Source organism: Mycteria americana, chromosome 8 (assembly GCF_035582795.1).
Source record: "Mycteria americana isolate JAX WOST 10 ecotype Jacksonville Zoo and Gardens chromosome 8, USCA_MyAme_1.0, whole genome shotgun sequence".
In the NCBI taxonomy this organism is placed as follows: Eukaryota; Metazoa; Chordata; class Aves; order Ciconiiformes; family Ciconiidae; genus Mycteria; species Mycteria americana.
Genome location: NC_134372.1, coordinates 4,051,338 through 4,073,491, shown reverse-complemented (window position 1 = coordinate 4,073,491; position 22,154 = coordinate 4,051,338). Strand labels below are relative to the sequence as shown.

At 42.1% G+C, this 22,154-nt stretch overlaps 1 protein-coding gene across 1 annotated transcript; it reads left to right on the top strand.

Annotated features, from left to right (window-relative positions):
- The first annotated feature begins 951 nt into the window (after positions 1–951).
- PPP2CA (protein phosphatase 2 catalytic subunit alpha) lies at positions 952–18,143 on the top strand. The gene is made up of 7 exons (XM_075510432.1): positions 952–1,267; positions 13,905–14,114; positions 14,631–14,804; positions 14,997–15,086; positions 15,559–15,720; positions 16,503–16,621; positions 17,396–18,143. The coding sequence occupies exons 1-7, from the start codon at positions 1,166–1,168 to the stop codon at positions 17,466–17,468; spliced, it is 930 nt and encodes a 309-aa protein (XP_075366547.1). The 5' UTR covers positions 952–1,165; the 3' UTR covers positions 17,469–18,143.
- The last annotated feature ends 4,011 nt before the right edge of the window (positions 18,144–22,154 follow it).

Here is a 22,154-nt window from a genome sequence, read left to right as displayed (position 1 = left end):
CTTCCAAGAACTCTTTCAGTATCAACTGTTTTAAAGAAAAGAAATGCAATACAGCCTTTTTAATCTAAGCACTACATGGTGCTACAACCAAAATAGTATTTAACACTCATACTTGAGCTGAAAAGATTTATTTCTGAATACCCAACACCAGCAAGTGCCCTCCACTCCCTTGTTCCCCAGGGGGACACGGTGCTCAGTGCTCAGGACTACAGGGAGAAGCACAAACACTGCAAAGCCAGACGAAGCGACTACAAGCATCCCCTCCCCCGACCCCCCAGCAGATATTTGGCAGGCCGGGCGCCCTATCCAGACTGTGCCCCCCAAGGAGCCGGCGCTCAGCACACCGGGGACAGGCCGCCTCGCTACCCTCACGGCTCTCCCGGGCAGGAGGGGCAGGCACCGCCAGGCCAGGCCAGGCCGGTGACAGCGGCCCCCTCACAGCAACACCCTTCGCTCCCGCCTCAGGGCTGCGGGCGGGCGGGGCTGCACCGCCCCCTCAAGCAGAGCCCCACTGAGAAGGGCACCGGCCCCCAACGCTGAGCGGTACCGCCGGTCTCACGCACCCCAGGCTCAGCGAACTGCCGAGGCGGCTGAGGCCGGCTGTCCCCCATCGGGACCGGGAGGCGACGACGCGCCTCACCCAGCCGGTGGGCAGCAAAGACGCTTCCCGGCAGCCCCCTCCCGCGCATGCACCGGCAGCCCCTCACCCGCAGAGCGCAAGCGCCGCCTCCTCATCCGCCCCCGCCGCTTTGTGCCGCGCGGGGCCGCGCAGGCGCAGACGCGCCTCGGCTCCATCCCGCCGCCGCCGTCCTGCCGGTCGGGCTGGTCCTGGTCGGCCCAGGCCGGCGCGCAGGCGCGGTCCCGCCCAGAGACCGCGCATGCGCCGTTGCCTCCCATGGCGTCTCCCACCCCCTCCCCGTAGTGGAAGCCGAGGCGGTGACGTCAGGAGCGGCGGCCATTACACGGTCTGGTGCGAGGGAGCGGGCGGCAGAGCTGCAGCAGCGGAGAGCGCCGTGCCGGCCGCCCGACTCGCAGCGCTCCGGGCCGCTTCCGTACCCGCCGCCTGTCCTGCCGCGTCGCGGCCGCCGCTGCTGCCGTTGGGAGCGCGGATCGCAGGGGCCTCCGGGGTGGTGCGGCAGCAGCCGGTGAGGAGGGGGAGAGCGGGATGGAGGAGAAGGTCTTCACCAAGGAGCTCGACCAGTGGGTGGAGCAGCTCAACGAGTGCAAGCAGCTCTCCGAGGGGCAGGTGAAGAGCCTCTGCGAGAAGGTGAGGCGCGGCGAGCGGGCGGCGGCGGGGTCGCTCCCCGCCGGCGGGTGAGGGGCAGCGGGGCGGCGGTGGGGGCAGGGGCCGGTGTGCCGCGGGGAGGCGGCGCCCGGTGGGGGAGCCCGCGGGGCCGGGACGGTCTCTCGGCGGGAAGGCGAGCGGCCGGGGAGCCGGGAAAGGTGCTGCCGGGCGGGGGAGGCGCCTCTCCGCCGGTAGGCGGGGGGTCCGCGGGCGGGACGCGGGAAGAGGCGTCGGGGCGAGCGGGCTGGCGGGCCGGGGCCTTTCGGGCGGCTCCGCGGGGCTGGCTGCCGCCCCACCCGCCGGCGGGGGCAGCGGGCCGGGGACCCGGGCGAGCCGCGGCCCCTCCGCGGGCGGATCCGCGCCCCCTCTCGCTGCGCTGGGAGCTTAGCTCCGCCTCCCGCCTTTTCATCGCCTCCTAAAATGGCGCCGCTGCCGGGATTCTCGGGAGAGACCCCCGAGCGCGGCCGCCATCCCGGGTGGGGAGCCCCGGCCGGCCGGCGCTGCACCGGCCCCGGCCCTTCCCCGCTGTCCTGTCCCTTCCTTGGGCGCCGCTTGGCGCGACCGCCCCGGACGGCCTCGGCTGGGCGGGGGAGAGCCGTGCCCGTGGCCGGGTGGTGGCTGCCGGTCTGGCCGGCCGTCGTGTGCGGAGGGTCGCGCGTGAATCGACGCGACATACTGTCACGATACGGTTAAAAGTTTAAAGCAGCCTCAAAAGAGTAAGTTATTACCATGAAAATAAAAGCTTATGGTAATCATTTGAAAATTACGCGGGGTAAAGAGCTGCTGTTTGAACGTAACAGCTTTGATTTTTTTTTTTTGTTTCCCCATGATATAAATAAGCACAGACGCATTTATAACTAATTGAAGGGTAGATTAGCTTTGGGACTTTGGTTGCTCTGAAGAAGATTCTGGGTTTCATGAAATTCACAGAATAGACGGTTGAGATCCCATATAGCTATTTATTTTTATGGTGGCGGATTGAAAATGTTGAAACTTGGATGTTAGAGTACTGTGCTGATTGAGGCATTTATAGTTTAGAAGGGTCTTAAAATCAGCCAGGATAGATTGCCTTTTGGAAATTCAAGGAAAAATTTCTTCTAGTAGCATCCAGCTGCATTTTCCAATTGGATTCTAATTCTGGATGTAACTTAATAGCTGAGCAGATTTTTTCAGTTATTGAAGGTTTTCTGTATTCCTACATTTCTAGAGTGAAGGAGATAGTATTTGTGGACTGTTTGGGAACTAGAAATTAAGGAATACAGGAAGTTATTGATGTATTGGGTTCTAAAGAAGGCTGCATACCTGCCATGAGAAGTAATTAGAATATTTTAAATTTGGCATCATGCCTTCAAATACTACAGCGTGTTGTTTTGGAAGCAAATTGTTTCCAGAGGACTGTCTGTGAACTTATTAAAGAACTTGCAGTGTTTTTGGCTAGACGGGTTCTTGCTTAAGTCCAAATTTTAGTTGACTAGTATTCTAGCAACTTGAAATTGGTACCACTTGATACAGTTTGTGTATTTTAAATTCTGTTGCAAACAAGTGGCAATGTCACTGCCTGACTGTTTTCCATGTGTGTGTCTAATGACAGTGGTCCAGCTTCCTCCTTGTATTGCTTTGTTGGAGAGGCGACTCTTCCAGTTGCCATCATTTATAAAGTGATGCTGGTACAGGGCCCTGAGTACCGCATGAGCGGGTGTGTTTTGTAAGGTAGTATGGTAACTTGCAGGAGCATGAGGAATATACAAAAAGCTTTCAATTTACTGGGAGTTTTCCATAGGTGTGGAGTAGGCATACCATTAGAAATTCCGTACAGAAGATACTGTAGTTCCAGTCGTCATTGTTGTGCGAGATGGCATTTTCATTTTTTCCCAGTGAAGAATGGAAATGAGCTCTATTTCTGGATAAATGCGTAATGCTTGTCACCAGAATAATGGTGGATGAAGGGAAAGGCTACAGAAAGTTGTGTGTCTAACCGCTGTGTTTTGAGATGAGACCACAAGAACATGTGAGAGAAGTCTACCTGGAAAAAATCATTTACCAGTAACCTCTTTCCCTCAAGTTGGGTGGATATGAGCCAGCTCCAGACTAAAGGTAGTATTTCTCTGGGTAGCGGGGTGCTGTGCTTGAGCTGAAATTCCTTATCTGACTGGTTTGCGGTCAGCACTTTGCAGGGTACAGCCACATGGCTGTTTATGTTAAGGAGAGATGATTTGTTGCTGATAACTACAGGTGGATTTACTGGGACTTCCTGCTAATAGTAGTTAAGTTTCTACGTTGTTGCTGATGCAAGGAATTGGAAGTAGGCCCCCGAAGTCTGAGTTTTCCATCAAGTTGGCCCCTTGAGTGGGGAGCTGTGTTTGTGAAAGCAGGGTGTTAGCTGAATTCGGTGTCCTCCTGCTGAGGGACAGCATTTGCTTTAATGTGTTTCCATGCTTCCAGCACTGACTCTTAGAAACTTCGCTGAGTTGTGCTTCATGTTTTGATTGTCTTAAGTAGTTTCGTGGATGTAATCACACCCAAAGGTTATGTTTTTCCATAAATAGCTTAATGTGTTAAAGACAGTGTCAAACATAGCTACTGTTCCAAAGGACAGATAAAGACCCTACTAGGTATAAACTGTCATTCTTCACCACATTGAATTATAGCTAGGGCTAGTTAAAATAAACAAATAAATCTTTGCGAGGGCTTTTTCCCTGTGACACTATTTGATTAGATGATCTTCCTGACTGGTATTTCTTGATCTGCTGGGACTTTGTGTGTGCAGACTGGTGCCTGTCTAATAAGAATAAGCCTAAGGGCTCTCTTGTATTTCAGTATTGATATCTAAAGAACATAACAGCTATTTACAAACATAATTATTAAGTGTGGCCATTCATGCATCCCAGTTACTTTCTTAGTGCCTCTCACCTTGTGCCTGGTTACTTGCGTGGTGGTGGTGGTAACTGGGCAGAAATGTCTTCTAAGTCTAGGAATAATTTGTAACCATGAATAATACATAATACTTTCACAGATGATTTGAAAAAAATATGAACCTCTGAGTGGCAGTTAAGTTATGCTAGGCTTAATACGTGCTCTGTATTTTATGGTACATCAGTCGTGTGACCAATTGTGCATGCTTTGCTTAAGGATTTGATAAGTGTAAGTTTTGAAGAAGCGGTCAGAACGTACACCATAGTCACTGTTATGTATTAGCAGTGTTTGTCCTGTTAATGCTGAATTGTTTATTGAGTGTTGTCCCTGAACAGAGGAGAAAGGAAGTCCTTTATTGCCAGGTGAGGGTTTTTCCACTGGCCATTTTGAATGAAAGGATGCTGTTTTGGAGTACTGTTCTTTTCCATACTTTGTGAGGGTAGAGGGAAATGGTCTTGTCTCCTCACTGTGGTGTATAAAATGCCCTTTATCACAGGAGGTGGGGGTGTAGTACGTTGCTCAGGAAGGTGGGATGGCAGTCTAAAAATGCACAAAGGAATGAGTTGAATTTGTGGATAGAGTCTTCGTTGGTTATTTCGGAAGGTATCTAGTGCAGGTGGCAGCAGAGGTATCAGAGTCTCTCCCCTGGAAATACTAGTCTGTAATTAAGTGGATTTGAACATGGCATCTAGTTTTTAGGAAAAGAAGACAATTTGGTCATATATGCTGTGTAGAGTGTTCAGGGTTCTCTTCCTGTGTACTTGAGTTACTAGTAAAATACGTCTGAATAGACAGTGCTGCTAGCCAAAATTTTTAAAACTAAGTGAAGGGCTGATACTGGTAAAGGCATTCAAGAAACCTTGATTCAAGCCTTGTCTCCTGCAGCTTTTGATCTGTAACAATGATCTTGATTACACCTGCTTTTTGATTTGTCACCAGTGCTAATTTTCATAGTATAAATATGTTTCTGGGCCATGCTGTTCTCTGGTATGTACCTTGTTACTGGTTTATTTTTCTAATTTTTTTTTTCTGTTGCAGAACTTTCACCTTTGTTTAAAACCAGATCTTCCAAGTTAGATTTCCTGAGACTGATTGCAGACGAGAACTAACCAAACATGCATATACCCACTGCAGCTGTGTGAGCTTCATTCAGCTTATGTTAAGTGCCTTAGTTCTGGGAGGGCAGTATGTTATTCATGAAGCTTTCTTTTTGGTCAACCCCCCCTGCAATCAAAGTTCAGTTCCTCTAACGCACAGGACTGGCAAGTTTTGTGGATCTCACTCCTCTGTTTTAAGCTATTAGTGTCCTGAGATGTCTGCCCCACTTCTTTTTCAGACAGAGAGGGGCACATGTTCCCTTCTGCCTCCTCTGCTGTTGGGGAGTTACCTTTCTTAGCTGATTATTTTTGGGCAGAAGTGAATGTTTTAAACTGTCCCCAGCTGTATTTGCAAGGGCTTTTCCATTAGCTAGCTTTTGCATTCCCGTATCTTTACATGTAACCATCACATATAACTGTTCTTCAAACTAAAGATGATTGTAAAAATGAATGTTCCTGTCTGAACTTGCTGTAAATCAGCTGAAGAACCTGCCCCAACAGAATTCCCAGCTAGTGAGAGTTTCTATGCGGTGGGCTGTGTATTGGACAACTTCTGTGTCCCTCCACCCCTACCCCTGGCAGAAGCAGAATGTGGGTCTGGAAGGCACAGCATTTCAGTTCCTCCTCGCTACGGCATTGGCTTCTGGATTGACTAATAGGGAAATCCTTAAACTACTGCCCATGGCGGGAGGGCCCTCTTTAGTTGTTCCAGGGGCTGTGGGAAACCAGGAGATTTTGGACTCCTTTGCTACTGCTTCATTGAACATACCTGGGGATCAAGCCATTGATGGGTGCATATAGTTATACCTTCCATCTCTGAAGAGTTACAGATGTATTGTGAAAAGCTTTTTTGTGACACTTTAATAACTGTGTTTTAGATTATTCTGGAACACTTCCACAAAAAAAGTTCCTTTCACTCCCAGTGTTCTGTGGGGGTTTTTTTGTGATGGTTGGTAATATAAAATGGAAATTGTCTCTTTACACAAAAGGCATTTGAAGTGTCAACCTTGCCAGCCTTCTCATCTAGTCCTGATTATACTTAGAACATTTTGGTGTGCGTATGAGAATTTAGTCTTGTATGTGCCAATTCTTGTAGCCTCAGCAGCTTTCTAATTTTTTCAATTCTAGGAAATTCTGGAAAATTGAGTTGTGCTGGCAGTTAGATTTTTTTTTTTTTTTAATTACGATGTCAGTTGTGATCAAATAGGAGTGAAAGATATTTTTGTGTTGCTTTAGAAGTTAATTTGGGCATAGCTTAAGGTACCAGAAGTAAGCGCTCATAAGTCAGAGCAAGTTCCTACTTGAGTTTTACAGATTTAAGGCTCAGGACAGGGATGAGGCTATAGATGGATGTCCTCTTCCAAATCGACCTGTGGTGAGGCTGTTGCCTCCTCAGATCTGATGACAGTGCTGCTCCGTGATTGCTCCCTAGCCATTTTCAGTTAGTCATCTGGGTTGCCTTAAACAGTGTAATAGCCTAACCTGTCTGGCTGTGTCTGGCATGGGTTAAGGAGGCCTTGTACAAAAGGCTGTGTGAAGGGAATCAAAGGAGCAGCGATTGAATTTCCATCCTCGCTTAGGGATCCTTAAACACTACACCTGTATTCAGTAACACAGTTGTTGCCCTCAGTTCCTTTTCTTTAGGTAGTATGTGGAGCTGGAAAAACAGTTTATTCCTGGCTGAAGGAATAAATACTGCAGCTCAATTGCTCAGTAGTCAGGTCTCCAATATTTCTGCTGGGTATATTGAAAATACCTTCCAATATAGGTGTTACATGCTTGCTAATTGGTTTTGAAGTACATTTCTTGAGTTTTGACACATGTGCCTACCCCATCCTCCACTTGGCATCCTGACTGTAGCTTTAATGTGACCGTGCCTACCTGTGGTTGGAGTTACTTGAGCAAAAGGGTTGAAAACCTTTTGAATTTATTACATGAAGCTGGACTTGCGGATATCAGGCGCAAGTAGTTTGGGAATAGCTTTAGCCTATTTCTTTTTTTAACAACTTGAATGATACAAAATGAATACAGCTTGTTCTACAGACGGGACTGAAGACCATCTTTGTGTAAGTGGTCAGATTCATGCATTACTACTGTTGCTGTGTTTCTTGGAACTCCCATGTAGCGAGGAAGGCATCTGGATTTCCTGAGCTATTTGGCCTCCTATATAGTTTTTAAAAAAGATTTCTCTAGACTTTGTTTTTCTTTTAAGTCAAAGTTAAAGACACTAAGATCTTTTGTATGAAGCAAAATAATGACATTGAGTTCTTTCAGAGGAGCCCCTTCCTATCCTCTTTTTTCATCTGGTCTTGTCAGCTACTGATACCTAAATAGCAGTTCCCCTTTCCTTCTCCCAAATCTGCCTCTGAGGGAAAGAACACTCCTTTCAGTTAATGCTGAGTATGTAAGACTGCTCATGATTTTTCCAAATTGAAGTGTTGAGGGGACTGTCAAGGCTGCGAATGGTCATTTGCAGTTATTACGTTGTAATACAAAGGCATAGAGGGTTATTTGGCAAAAGCTTACTGCCTGCATGCTTTTTTGTAGACCTTCTAGAATTTACAGGAGAAAAAGGAAGGTGGTTGTCTCATTTAATCTTATATGCAGTACTGGCATTAGGGTTGATCTCTTGGTTGGCTACCATCTTGTGTTTAACTGGACTCTCTTCTAACCAAACAGGAATTGCTAAAAGAGTAAGGGAGCAGTTGTTGCTGTGTTGTGGAGTGGTGAAGAAGGGTACTTTGCTGTGTGTTGTGAAATACAATGCTGATTGGATTTTATGCTTTTTTGGTTAGTTAATTGCCTGTTCTTGTTCACTGACAAATAGTCACTGATACATAAGCTACTAAACTTTCATTTTGTGCACTTTGAATTAAAATAAAACTTTTGAGTTCATTTGTTATTTCTATTTGCCCTATCCCAAGAAAATTAAGGGCTACAAATGTAGTGACCACATCGTGACACATGTGTTCTAAGCACCTGCACTGTGACTCTTTGACCAGGCATGCCTTGTTTTCCTTCGCTGAGTTCTAAACCTTCAGTATCGCTGGTAGTGAAAGAGGTTAGAAATGGAGGTATAGGTGCTAGTCGCAAAACCAGAGAGAAAGCAGATCGGTTATCTTCTTTCAGTCCTGGGAAAAGAGTACTTTGCTGCTGTGGCTGCTTCTGTGTGGATGGAAATCCCGGTTTTACTTACTTTGGAATTCTAAATAATGAAATGTCAATGGGGAGCTTTGTATTTTAATTTTGTTCCTACTTATACGTCCACATGGAACTCAGTGGATTCCAAAGCTCAGCATAAATCGGTTTCCCATTTGTGTCTCATCTGACTGCTGTCATACCTTCTTCACAGAAGGCTGATATTGGAGACCTCATTTCTCTACTTTTGTTTAAAATGTCAAACAGTGAATGAAAATACCTTTTGCTCTAAAAATGGTGAGCCCATCTTTTGTCTGAACATGTTCTCTTTCCTCTGCAAGTAAGGGGTGGGGGGGAAACCCTTAAATTGAAGGAAACAAATGCATTGACTCTGCAGAAGACTTGCTGACTGTAATGGGTGACTTTGCTTGCAACTGGAATCTCTCCAGGCCACGATGTTTGGCCAGCTAAAACCAGTATTCATCCCAATTAGCTGATCATTGTGCCTTTAGTCACATCCTGTGCGTCTTGACGACAGGAAATTATGGGTGTGGTTGAAGTCTTCGATCTCATCGAAATATCTTTATGGTAACTACAAATACCTTTTTTTTTTTTCTTGGTTACAGTGGATGCTTCTCAACACACACTTTACTAGACAGCATGGTGGGTTGCAGGTGTGAAGTCTGGTCTGCCAAGAATGACACATTACCATCTGCAACCATGACTTTGGAGCTATGTTGTCTAGTTAAAATAATGGTTGTATGCCCTTTACTGAGTTAGTGGTAATCTTTTGATGAGTGCTTTATAGCACTACTTCACTGCTCTGCAGCAGTTTCAAGCACTGTTCTACAATTCTGCAAAGACACAGTAATGTTTACTGCATTTTTTTTTTTCCCCCCTGATGTGCCGCAGAGTTTTTCAGGGTAGATACTTGATTTGAGCTGTCAGAGCACCTGCTAGAATCTACGGATCTGAGAAGGGGTAGGAGTAATTGAGAAATAACTGGTATGTTCTGGAAACACAAAGGAATTTGGGTACAGATGGATTCAGATGATTTTTGAGAAATGGACCACTTGCAATGAATTCTGTGAGGCAAGGTAGATGATATACTATGCTTATGAGGGAAACTAGCTTGTCCTCGGTGTAGAGTGAGTTGAGAAAGAGAGTGGATGGATTATAGCCTTTATGGCACTTGACTCTGAGCCTTAATCTGTGGCATATAGGATAAAAATATATGCAGGGGACAGGGGAAATAAGAGATACCTCTGCATACATACGAACGCTGCATCTCATTAAATAAAATTGTGAAGATCTGAAAATCATATGGTAGTAGCTTTAATGGTCATACGGGTTTTTTTTAATTCTTGTCCCTGACTGTTCATTATAAAATGCAGAGTTTGTGCTTGGATCTTGCATTGTCTTAAAACAATGAAGCTAATCTTTGTATTATAAGAACAGTGTTTTGCATAAAAGATGTGCTTTGTAAACAAAGGCAACAAACCAGTGCTTTACTGTTCATCTGGCCATTTAGAAGACGTGTGGCAGTCCAGGAATGTTTTAATTCTTAAATACTAGGTTGTATTTTTATGCAGTACTACTTGCTTTACAATAAAGTGAAAATCTGTTCTTTTCTTGTGTGTTTAAACCAATATTGGTTTTATTCTTGTTGTCTTTTGGGTGTTTTGGGATTGTACAAGTTGCCTCTTTTCAGAGAAATGGCTGAGTAAGCCAATATTTCAGATATCAAGTAGGAACGAATTCCAGTCACTATGACTAAGCTGAAGTGTATTTGATACGTCCTTATTGTTTGAACTTTGAGATTGCTCTCAGTAAAATATGTGACTTTCCACCTTGGCAAGTGTTGTTTATGACAGCATTTTACTTAGTTCCTCTTAGGCTCTTCTTGTGCAACTGTTTCTTACTGCTTTGTGTTTTTTCTGCGTTAGACTTCATTGGTGCTTGGCTGTAAAATTAGCATTTATCAGTTTGAAATAATGGGTTCTTTTCACTCTTAATCTGTATCCGTTTGCACTTGTTTTGAAATCAGTGTGTAGTGCTGAAAAGATAGTTAAGCTGATTTGAAGTTAGGGTCTTACAATTTATAATGTAGTATGCTGTTGACATCAAGTCTTTGCTTAAGTTTATTCATCTTTTTTAAATTGTAGAATACCATCACAAGTTAAACTTTCTGTGGCGTGGAGTACTTATGAGGACTGAAGACATACAGAAGTTCAGGGCTGTCTTAATATTAAGAATTGTTAAGAACTGAAAAAAGACTGAGAAGTAAAAGCACTGATAAGTGTTCAAGAAAAATCTGTTTCAGAATTGCATAACTGTTTATCCTAGTGATAGGCAATGAAACCTGGATGTTTCAAAATGTTGCTGTCAAAATACTGCAAAGGTATTGCACTATTATCCTTCTTGGCAATAGGCTGCTGGGGTTTTGAAGTACAAGGAATTGGGTGTGTGTCTGTCCCCTAGTTCTCCCTCATCAGGTGGTTTGACAGAGGAGTACTCTGTCTTGTGTTGAAGGCGGCTGAAGTGCTCTGCTGCTTCCTCTGGGCGAGGAAGTGTGGGAGGCTGGTGCGGGGAGGATGGATGGGGATGGACAGGGATGGAGCTGTGTGATGCGGGTGAGCAAGCAGTGTCATCGTGGATCTTGGGCAAGGGATCGATAAAGAGGGAGTGGAACCAGATGAGGTCGCGCAGGGCGGTGCGTGGTCCACTGCAACGTCAGGGTCACAGATACTTCAGCAATATTCGCGATAGCTTCACTTTTGTGAAACTTGAATTGTGAAATGGTAATATTACCAAGTCTTACCAACTTGTGGTTTTGTTATATTATGTTATATTAAAACAATTTTTGCTTTACTCTTTTATAGGAATTAATTTAATGTGGAAATTTGGGGTATGGTTGATGGACCACTTGGTGGCTTGTTTTCAGGGTGTTATTTTTTTCCACTTTCAGCTCTGCTGAAGCTCTTCTGTAGAGGCAAGTATACTGCTTAAGCACTTCAGTATATGCCCCTGTTAATGCTGTGGGACATGACAAGACTGTAAATGGGCTAAGCAGTTCATCAGGCAGTATTTCATGAAACTTGTTTCAGAATGTGGAAATATTGAAATCCCTGCACCAGCATTCCTTCATTGCAGGATTTAAATAGAGATTGCTGTTTTGCAGGTTGACCTGGAACAGTCTTTTCCATCAGAGTAGCTGTCTGACTTATCTACGTGTTTGGTCATATGCATATCTGAGTGATTTAATATTTCAGAAACTGAGGAAGCAAAAACTCTGTTGCTGAGGAATATGCCATTTTAATCTCAGTCAGCATAAACATTGCATACCTTTGATGAAAAAAGAATACTGCGTTCTTTGTGCAGTGCTTCCAGTGTATTAAGAAAATAAGGCAGTAGAAAATATTCTAAATTAAAGAGTAGGTTTTTTATATTGAAGCGCTGTAAGTATCTGCAACATTCTCTGTCAAAAGGAGAATTAAGATGGCTAATGCTTCTGAATGTAATTGTGTATTAGAAGAGGCTAAGGCTGTTAAAACACCTTCAAAACATCCGGTGAGTGTCACTGCATTAAAATGAACTTAAGTCAGGCTATCTTAAAATAAATCTACACTTTTAGCATCTACCACAAGCCAGCAATGACCTATCTTTAGTACTAGGCACAGCCTGAGTGGAAACTGTCACATGAGATTGACCTTTGATGTAAATATGTCCGCAGAGTGATTTAACTCTGTTGCTCATGCTGTAGTATCTAAAGCTCTGTGCTGTGCAGGGTGCTTAACCATGATTGCATTTTTGCATTTCTATCCAGTGTTGAATGAAATGTTGAATTTCATGCATCTCCATCATAAAACTATGTGTTGCTGGCACTTTTCTTGTTTGAAGTGGTGACTGTGGTGGTGAGCCTGGACAATATGCCGGAACAGTGAGACCACTTTTGGGGGCGGGGGTGTCAGTCACAGTCCAGCTAATGGCTTCATGAATAGAGTGGAAACTTGGACACAGCAGCATGTTTCTTAATAGCTTGGCTCATGTCAATACCCAGTATTTAATATACTGTTTAGATTTTAACTTCAAATGTTTCTTTCCTAACCTTTTAAAATCTAATGCTTTTCACATTATGATGAATTTTTTTTCTACTGTCTCAAAATACTTCCTTGCTTAGCAGAAACCCCCCAAAAATGAGTGTGCTGCTTTAATTGTCAGGTTAGGTTTGATAAAGTTAAGAAAAGTGACCCTAAAATGAGTGTGGTGTTACACTTCCATCTGTCTCTTATTCGTGTGTGCTTCAGAATATTTTGGATTCACTGTGGCCTGTGCATAGGTGGTATTTGGTGCTGTTTCTGCAAGCCTTACAGGCATCTTGGATTATAAAATAGAATACAGTTTCTATATATTCTCCTGTCATTCTGGTAATCAGGTAAAAAAAGGGATCCTTTTTGAATAGGAACGTTGGTGCTTGAAAGGCATGGAAATCTTTGTAGATGGTAACTTGTGAACTTGTTACTATTTATATTTCTAATACCCTCTTGATTTAGAAAATTATGGTGGCACGTGTTTGGTGACTTATGAGAACAAACTAACAACTGGCAGTGCGATGGTACGATTAAGGAATTGTTGCATTATTTCAAAATTACCTTTCCGATGCTGTATTTAGCTTGTGGTTCTTCACATGAATTGCCTTTGTCTGCAACTTTTATGTATGTGATTTTGTGGAAAAAATGGTGACGACAAAGATGTTTGCCTGCTTTGGTTTATAAAGACACAACTTGGTGTTACTCGTGTGCACTTAAACACAAAACTTGTTCAGAAAGCTTGTGCTGGTAAAGCACCTGCTCTGCAATTGCGATGCCACTGGATGTTAGACATTCTCAATTCTGCTTCGTGTAGGACTCTCTGCCTTTGCATTCAAAGATGTATGTATAGATGGGTGGCAAACTGGTGTCTGAAGTGTAGAACTCTGGGAGCTTTTGCTAGCTGATATGGCTGTGTTCACCTCCCCGAGGGAGAATCTCGGTTTTGGCCATGTCTGAGTTCAGGCTTTTGGAAGGTTGGTCATAAGACATTGGCATGATTTTAGATTTAATTTTTCAAAATACTTATGAACTTCTTTAGTTGTAGCAGTGATGATCATTGTCTTATGCTTCATGGAACTATTTTTGTAGAAAGTCTGAGTCATTTGGTCGTCCCCCCCCCACCACTGGAAATTAATTCTAAAATACCCTCCTTGAGGAGGGAAGAAAACACCAAAACAAAATTCTGCTACTAATACAGGATTGCATAAGGCAAAATTTTGTTTTAAGTAGATAAACCCTTATCCCAAGTGCTTCAGAGAAGGAAGGGACAAGAGTTGATAAAGAGAACAGGTAGTAGAGAGCTGGAAGTGGTAGAGCATACTTTGAATAAAATGACTGTTCATACACAAACTCACGATTTCTGTGGTTTTTGTTTTATAGGCTAAAGAAATTTTGACAAAAGAATCTAATGTACAAGAAGTGCGATGTCCAGTCACAGTCTGTGGAGATGTCCACGGACAATTTCACGACCTCATGGAACTTTTCAGAATTGGAGGCAAATCACCAGACACAAACTATTTGTTTATGGGGGACTATGTTGACAGAGGCTATTACTCAGTTGAAACAGTCACATTGCTTGTAGCTCTTAAGGTAACTTTTCTTCTCAGCTGTACAATTCTATATGAAATGTATATAATTACTATCCTGACTACACTTAATATCTATTATGATTTGCACTACGTCCGTATTATACGTATGAAAACTGAAACGTCTCAGTTTTCTAAGATACTTCTGGGAATAAAAAAAAATTAACGTTCAGGTGCAAGCCTGAACTTTTTCTAAAATGAGTGCTGTATTTATTTTTTACTTGCCTAAGTAGCAATCTTTTAGAATTTGCTTGGAGAGATATCAGCTTCATGCACAGGTGTGGTGAAGTCCACTCGTAACAATGAATAACATTTGTAATTAATCTCAAAAGTATTTGGCAGCTGAAGATTTGAATGAATTATCCCTTCTTTTCTCAAAGGTTATAATTGAATCTTCATCTTAAAAAGGGTGTGGGTTTTGTTGCTTTATTGACATATGACGGGGGGTGAGGGGTGCAAGTTCTGGTTTTTGGGAAGACGTATGTATTTTGATGCCTCTAAAGTAAATCGTTATGTTTAGGTCCGTTACCGTGAACGTATCACAATTCTTCGAGGGAACCATGAAAGCAGGCAAATCACACAAGTATATGGTTTCTATGATGAATGTTTAAGAAAATACGGAAATGCAAATGTTTGGAAATACTTTACAGACCTTTTTGATTACCTGCCTCTAACTGCCTTGGTGGATGGCCAGGTATGTTGACATTTTACAACTAGTAGCATTTAACTTTGTAAAGGGAGCTATTAACACTGTATTCTGTCAGCTCTCAGCTTTAAAGGAATCTCTTGCAGATTTTCTCTAATCATTTATACTAAACAGTTATAATTGCACTGATATAATGAATGTAAATGAATGAGATAAACTTCATATGTCTAAATCTTCCAGATTTTCTGTCTACATGGTGGCCTCTCTCCGTCGATAGATACACTGGATCACATCAGAGCACTTGATCGCTTGCAGGAAGTTCCCCATGAGGTACTGAAAAATAATTCTCTAAACTCGTGGTGGGATTCATGATTCAGCATATATTCGGTATTTGAGTACACAGGCTGAAAATGAAATTCAAAACAACTTACCAATGTGAAAGTGCCTGTCTTCCTGTTCTAGTTTTTTGAAGGAAAAGTAAGGGGCATGCTCTTGCCTAAACGAAGAAACATATTTTAGGGTGTCTAGAATCTCAATAGGTACCACTTAATGATCTCAGAGGTGAGAACTACTATGAGAATTTTTCATTCAGATTAACTTCTTGATAGTATTCCAAGTGTTGACTGCACTAGCTGTTGTAGTTGATAGGCATGGGTTTCTGTGTTTGTTTTTTTTTTTTTAAGTCTTAAAGAGATGCTGCAACAAGTTGTGCGGGGGTGGCGTGTGTGCAGGTGTTTTGTGGTTTGGTTTGGTTTTGGTTTTTCGCACTCCGTTTCTGAAACATCTTCTACGTCTCTTACAGGGTCCAATGTGTGACTTGCTATGGTCAGATCCAGATGATCGTGGTGGCTGGGGAATTTCTCCTCGAGGTGCAGGTTATACATTTGGACAGGATATTTCAGAAACCTTTAACCATGCTAATGGCCTTACGTTGGTTTCAAGAGCTCATCAGTTGGTAATGGAGGTAAGTAGGATGGCCCGTGCATTTAAACTCTCGATTGTATAGTTGGTGCATTAATACCGTACTCTGTGTGTCAGAGGAGTGCATGTGCTGTTGTGACCATGGATGATCCAGCTGAGAGTCTTCCAGAAATTCTATTTTGACAGTATTCATGTGCTACTAAAGGAGTTTCTCAGTTTGACAGTGGAGTAACCTTTATTTTGGCCTTTTTTCTGAAAGTTTACTGTAACATCCCAAAACAGACTTTAGTAGTAGATGTGGTATTGCATTTCTGTGTAGATAAAAAGGTTCTTTAACATAAATGCTGAGTCCCTTGATAAGAAAATCCAGACAAATTTGTGTGCCTTGAAAAAAAGATGTGTTTTTCCTTTTTACCTTGGATGTGTGGTTTTGTTCTTACTGTCTAGTTACCCATGGCAGGTAAGATTTTTAAATGTATGTGTGTATTCTGGTTATGGTGATTGCAGCTGAAGATTCAGAACAGATTGTGTAAAACAGAATTGCTGTTTTAATTTTTTAATGCTAATGCAATGGAGAATTCCTGCTGATTTATTTTTAAAATACGTTTAGCTCATGCTTACTAGTAAGAAGCAACACAGGAAGGCCAAAATTCCTTTTTTACCCTTTTTCTCTCGAAGACAAATAAAGATACAGCCTTAATCTTATTTAAAATGACACTACAAATGCCACTTAGGGTTTTGTGTGTTAAAAATTCAGTTTAGTAGTCAGATGGTGGGTTATATGGGGTACAACAAATTAACTTGGCTTTTTTTCCCCCTCTCTAGGGGTACAACTGGTGCCACGATCGGAATGTAGTAACAATTTTCAGTGCTCCAAATTATTGTTACCGTTGTGGCAACCAGGCTGCAATTATGGAACTTGATGATACTCTAAAATACTCCTTGTAAGTATGTTTAAAAATGAGATTTACATTGCCCATGATTTTAAGATAGTTGCTGTAGCAAGATACCACTTAATTACTGTGTTAAGTTATGGTTTTTCCCTATATGCTTTTTGGGAAGGGAAGTGAACGTGGAATTGTTGGGTTAGTTGCATCTGAAGTCTTGGAGTCAGATATCTGGAACAGTTGTTGACATCATGTCTGTCAGATTAAAGCGAGACTCCTTGTTTTTGTTTTGTATAACTGGAGTTCAATGAAATAGTATAGAGGTATGTGATTTGAGAGCAGGAGTGCTCTGTCAGGTCTGAGGGTAATGCCTTCCTGTCAACTGAGGGCAAGAGACTTCTGGAATCTTCGAAATCTTCAGATCTTAGGATGCTGGCTTTTTTAATGAGGTTTCTAATTAACTACCTCAGCAGCAACTTTACTAGTAAATGAGGCAAAAGCATTGTGTAAACTGTTTCCTTTGACAATTACTGGAGACTTGAACTTTCTAAATGTTTACTAGTGTTTGACCCATTTATGAGTCTTAAAGCTAAGATTCATTTCTCTCCAGTCCATAGTAATAATCATAAGAGGAGTTTAAAATGTGTGGATTATAAATACATACTAATAGGAGTGGGAGAAGTTAAACACTTGTTCTAGAAGACTTTAATGGGTTGAAAAAACTTGAAAAGACTTACCTGTGTTAAGACCACTGCTACTGTAACTAACACATAAAGCATACCTGAATGTAAACTGAACGCTGGCGATTTAATTAATACCTATGCTTTTCAGTTTGCAGTTTGATCCAGCACCGCGTAGAGGTGAACCGCATGTTACTCGTCGCACCCCAGACTACTTCCTGTAAAGAGATTTTAGACCTGTACAGTATTGCCATGAACCATATGTTGACCTAAAGGAAATGGGAAGAGCAACAGTAACTCCAAAGTGTCAGAAAATATTTAACATTCAAACTTGTTTTCACATGGACCAAAAGACGTGCCATATTCAAATACAAAGCCTCTTGTCGTCAACAACTGTGACCACTTTAGAATGAACCAGTTCATTGCATGCTGAAGCAACATTGTTGGTCAAGAAACCAGTTTCTGGCATAGCGCTATTTGTAGTTACTTTTGCTTTCTCTGAGAGACTGCAAATAATAAGATGTAGACATTAACACCTCGTGAATACATTTAACTTTCCATTTAGCTATAGCTTTATTCAGCATGACTGTAGATAAGGGTAGCAGCAAACAATCATTGAAGCTTAAAGAACATTTTTAAAATAAGTACCAAGGCCTCATATTTGTTCTGAAATTGTTTGTTTGTTTTATTTTCAGGGAATACTGTTTAATTTAATTGTATTTTTTTTTGTCTGCACTCAGTTCCCTTTTCCACTCTTTGCCCTACCATGTTGTCCCTTGTAATTGTCCAAGGATAGTGAATTACTTTGAACAGAACTGTTTTTTTCTGTAAAACAATGTTACTGCAGGACAGAGCTGCAGTGTTTTTCATAATAAACTTGTGAACTAAGTATGGAAAAACGTCAAATCCTAATTGCATCTCAGGTCAACTGTGGTTGAATAAACTGACATGTAGCTGGATGGGTTTTAGAAACTTGCATAGAAGTTTCCACCTTAAATAACTAAAACTGAGGTGATTGGAGTGTGCTGGAAAACTCTGACCTTTTGAATTCTGTCCCAGGGAGGTGCCTGGTCACTGATGTCATGCAGCTGGGGACAGAGCTCGCTTCTTACTGACATGTTGCTCTCTTTCCCTCTTGGTGCTCTACTGAAATATTAAAAAATGGAAGAATATAGGATAATTTAATTGATTGAGCATGGCTTTTTTTCTAAGTGTAAATCAAAGTTTGAGTAACTTACAATGTAGGTGCTAATACTTAAAATCATTTTCTGAAAAACTAAGAATAAAACCAGTTTTCTAAATATTAAAGGAAATAACTTGAAATTTAGTACTATGTGTATTGCCCAAGCTTCCCTTCTGAAAAAGTGGTTTGTGTTTTATGTTAACTTCTGTTAAAATACTTCCTTTCTACTACTTTGTTTCAGCATTTGAATCCTGATTTGAATATTTTGTTCCAAACAGAAATTCAAATTTTATGCCTTCTTAAGGCTTGTGCTTGAAACTTAATGGGCATACCTTAAAAAGACGTACCTGGCTGCTGTTTTAAGAGAGGACTCTTAATACTCATAGTGTTTACGAGACTTTAAATTCCTTGGGCACAATGTAGAGACTGCAACAATGTAGAGGAGTTTTTACTTTTACGCTGCTTGCTTCTAAGGGAGACTACAGAAATTTTGCAAACGTCCGATCTGGAAGCCTAGTCCTAGACACGCTTTTTGAGGCTTTCTTGCTTTTTTGCTGGAAGACCGCTGACTTCTCTAACTTGCAAAGAAGGTGCTGCATTTCACCAAGCATTACTTCATCCCTTTTCTGAAAGGCTTGAGTGGTTGCTTTTATTCTTCAGCAAAAATTCAGACTTGTCCTGTAGGTTGGGTTCCAAATGGTTTCTGGAGAGCGCTCAGTCTTCTGCAGTTTGATCTCTTAGAGGAAGAAGTGCATACTAAAAATAAGTGCAACTGAAGTGTCTTTTTTTAGTATATCGGGAACTTTTGCTTTGATCAGTAGTAGAAAAAAAAAATCCTTTGCTGTAGAGAGTCATTCACTTTAAATTCCTTTCGCTTGCCATTCTTGGTAAATGTTTTTGTAGATAGACCTTTGTGCCTTAATTGACACCATTCCTTCAAGAGTAATGACTTTGCCCTATTTTCTGTTTTCCCTGTTACTTTAATTGGTGTGACTCATCTCCTGCTCTGGGGGGGAGCAGTCACTTAATTTGTTCAGTCTCTGTACACAAATGCAAGCAGTTGTTGGTAGAATCGATGGAAAATGTTGAAAGCCACTCCACTTTTTTGCACTTTCCTCTATAATTGTGCTGTGACTGGCCGTTTGATGATTTCATTGAGAATATCACATTATGAACAAAAAAAAAAGTCACTCCGATGGAGATCGGCCACCAGTGGTACTAACCAGCTAAAAGCATGTTTGGAAGATTCAAAAGAAGAAAGAAAACTTCAAGTAGAAATAATTACTGTCTGATTTATTGGCAGCTGATTGACTAAAGTTCACCTGAGCAAAACTTCCTTCACTTCAAACTGTGATGACGCTGGCTGCAGAGAAATGAGCATAATTAGGATTTGTACTTGTTTTGGAGATCGGTGACGTTTCCTTCTTCACTACAAAGACTGGTAAATTCCATGAAATGCGAAATAGGAGTAGCTGGAAATCCCATCTGCTGGTAGTTCAATAATATTTTCTTAAGCAGGATAATTAAACCCAGGGGTTAGTGATGAGGGCTAACACTGGGTTGGACTTGTCAGGAGGCAGTCATGAATGAAACTTGACACTTTCCTACCAACCACTCTAAGAACTTCCCCTTTTTTCTTCTGTTTCTTAGAATTTAGGTAGAGTCAGTACAATCCTGTTATTGTTGGACAGATGGGGGGGTTGAGCTTTCCATATTGCATTTTACTTAAGTCACTCTTACTGATGTCCTGTCACTTGGCCATTTACCTGAATTTGTATATCAGACTGAAGTAAACACCCTTCATTTGTGGAGGCCTGTCCTTCCAAACTAAGGGGTCATGAAATTACACTCCTATGTAGGAAAACATTCAGTAACTCTGCTTTTGAAAGGAAACATGGGATGGATTTGAAGTGTATAGATTTGCCAGGGTCTTTCCCCTTCACATTCTTTCTACACCTTTCCTCTTCTTGTTCCGATCCTGTACTCTATTCCCTCCTCCCATCGCCTCCTGGCCAGCAATCCCTGATCTTCCGCAGAGCCCCTGAGCATGGGGCTGGCTGCTGCAGCAGCCCCTGCTCCGTTGGTGACTGATGGGGAGTGCTGTGCGTGTAGATGGACATTTTCTCCAAGGTAAATCACTGTGTATGTTTGTCGGCTCATGCTTGTGCCAGATTGTTTCCAGCTGCTGACATTTGCATACAGGTTCTGTCGCCCTGCCTCGAATGCTTGGGCAGCGCTGCCTGTTTTAGATCTGACAATACCCAGGAAGGATACTTGATGCAGGGGCCAGCAAAGACACACAGAGCCAGTTACCCTCCTCTTCCCTGCGTGTCTGGATGATAACGGACTAAATTGTGCCTTGGGAGAAAGGCAGTGAGTGTACGTATTGCTGATGAAAGCTTTGACATTTCATCTGCCTGCGTTTCAGTCTGGTTAGTATCAGAAGTCCATCTGGAAATGTTAGTAGAGAAAAGATTTCTGAGAGTTGCTGATGCCTGCTATAATCCATGCTTCCATGTTCCACATGAGGTTGGTTTTTTTTTTTAATAGTAGTAAACACTGAAAGTAATTTTCATAAAGTAACTGTGCATTAAGAACCTTTGCAAAAAGTCTTTGCTCTTGCAGTTTAGAAATTCAGCCTGAATGTTAAAGGATTTCCTCATGTACAATACAAAAACAAAACTGTTACGCTAGTGCTAGGCTTATTTTGGGCCTTTTTTCATAGTTCAATGAACACATCCCTCTATTTTTCCCCTCTCACCCCTTCATTTCCTTAGTAATACTGGGGTGCAGTTCCTGCTACTGGAGGAGCTGTGAGCTAAGGAGCAGGAGGGGGCTGAAGGATAAATGCACTTGTTCATTCTGGAAAAATGGTGTGTAAGAAGAGGCAAGTGTGATCAAATCACAACTTTGAATTTCAAATTAAATGCTGCTCCAAATTCAATTAATTGAAGGCGTGGCTCTGCTCTCACCACTCTCTTATGCCCCTGTCACGCACTCGTTTATCACTTACTCTTTAATTGCTGCCTTTTTTTTAATCTGTATGCTGAGCGCTTATGGAAACTCAAGAGATGTTTTAGGGGTTTTTACATAGGTTAAAGGAATGTGTTTGGAAGTCTTGTAAAATGTGTAGGGTGCCTTCTGCATGCTACAGCCATCCTACACGGAGTATTTGTTCTCTGCAAGTTCCAGGAGAAGGTTGGAAACAGGTAAAGCGTTAATAGAAATCTTTTAGTACCCATGAATATGCTAAAAAAGCCCTGCAGAGTAAGAATTCATGAGTCAGCCTACTGTGGTTTTTTAAAAAGTTATTTTGGTGCCCTAATTCATTTGGCTGTGCTCCTTTTGGAGGAGAATAAAGGCAAGCTGCTCTCTTGAGCAAGGGACCTGAGTTCTTTGGCATATATATGGGGAAAAAAAGGCTGAAACAACACTTCTGGCTTTAAATGAAGCAGTGCTGCATGTTTTAGCCTTTTAAAATTGTGCTGTGGCTTAAAAGCTTTATTCTTTAAGAGGGATTGAACTACAGCTCCTGGTCTCTTAATTACTCTATGGTGAACAGAACTGCTTTTGGATGGAGATTAAACTGATTGCTGCTGGTGTATAAAACATTAATCACCAATAGTACCTAAATATTATATATACATAATTAGCCAACATATAAAACCAGGTTGGACGTAACAGTTTTAGAATAGGAGGGCACTGTAGCACTGGACCAGGTTAACTG

What these genes read in the sequence shown, in the direction of transcription:
- PPP2CA (XM_075510432.1), top strand. Translation starts at nt 1,166, where the DNA reads ATGGAGGAGAAGGTCTTCACCAAGGAGCTCGACCAGTGGGTGGAGCAG. An exon ending in TGAAGAGCCTCTGCGAGAAG is followed by an intron (nt 1,268 to 13,904) that starts GTGAGGCGCGGC and finishes TTTGTTTTATAG; the next exon opens with GCTAAAGAAATTTTGACAAA. An exon ending in TGCAGGAAGTTCCCCATGAG is followed by an intron (nt 15,087 to 15,558) that starts GTACTGAAAAAT and finishes CGTCTCTTACAG; the next exon opens with GGTCCAATGTGTGACTTGCT.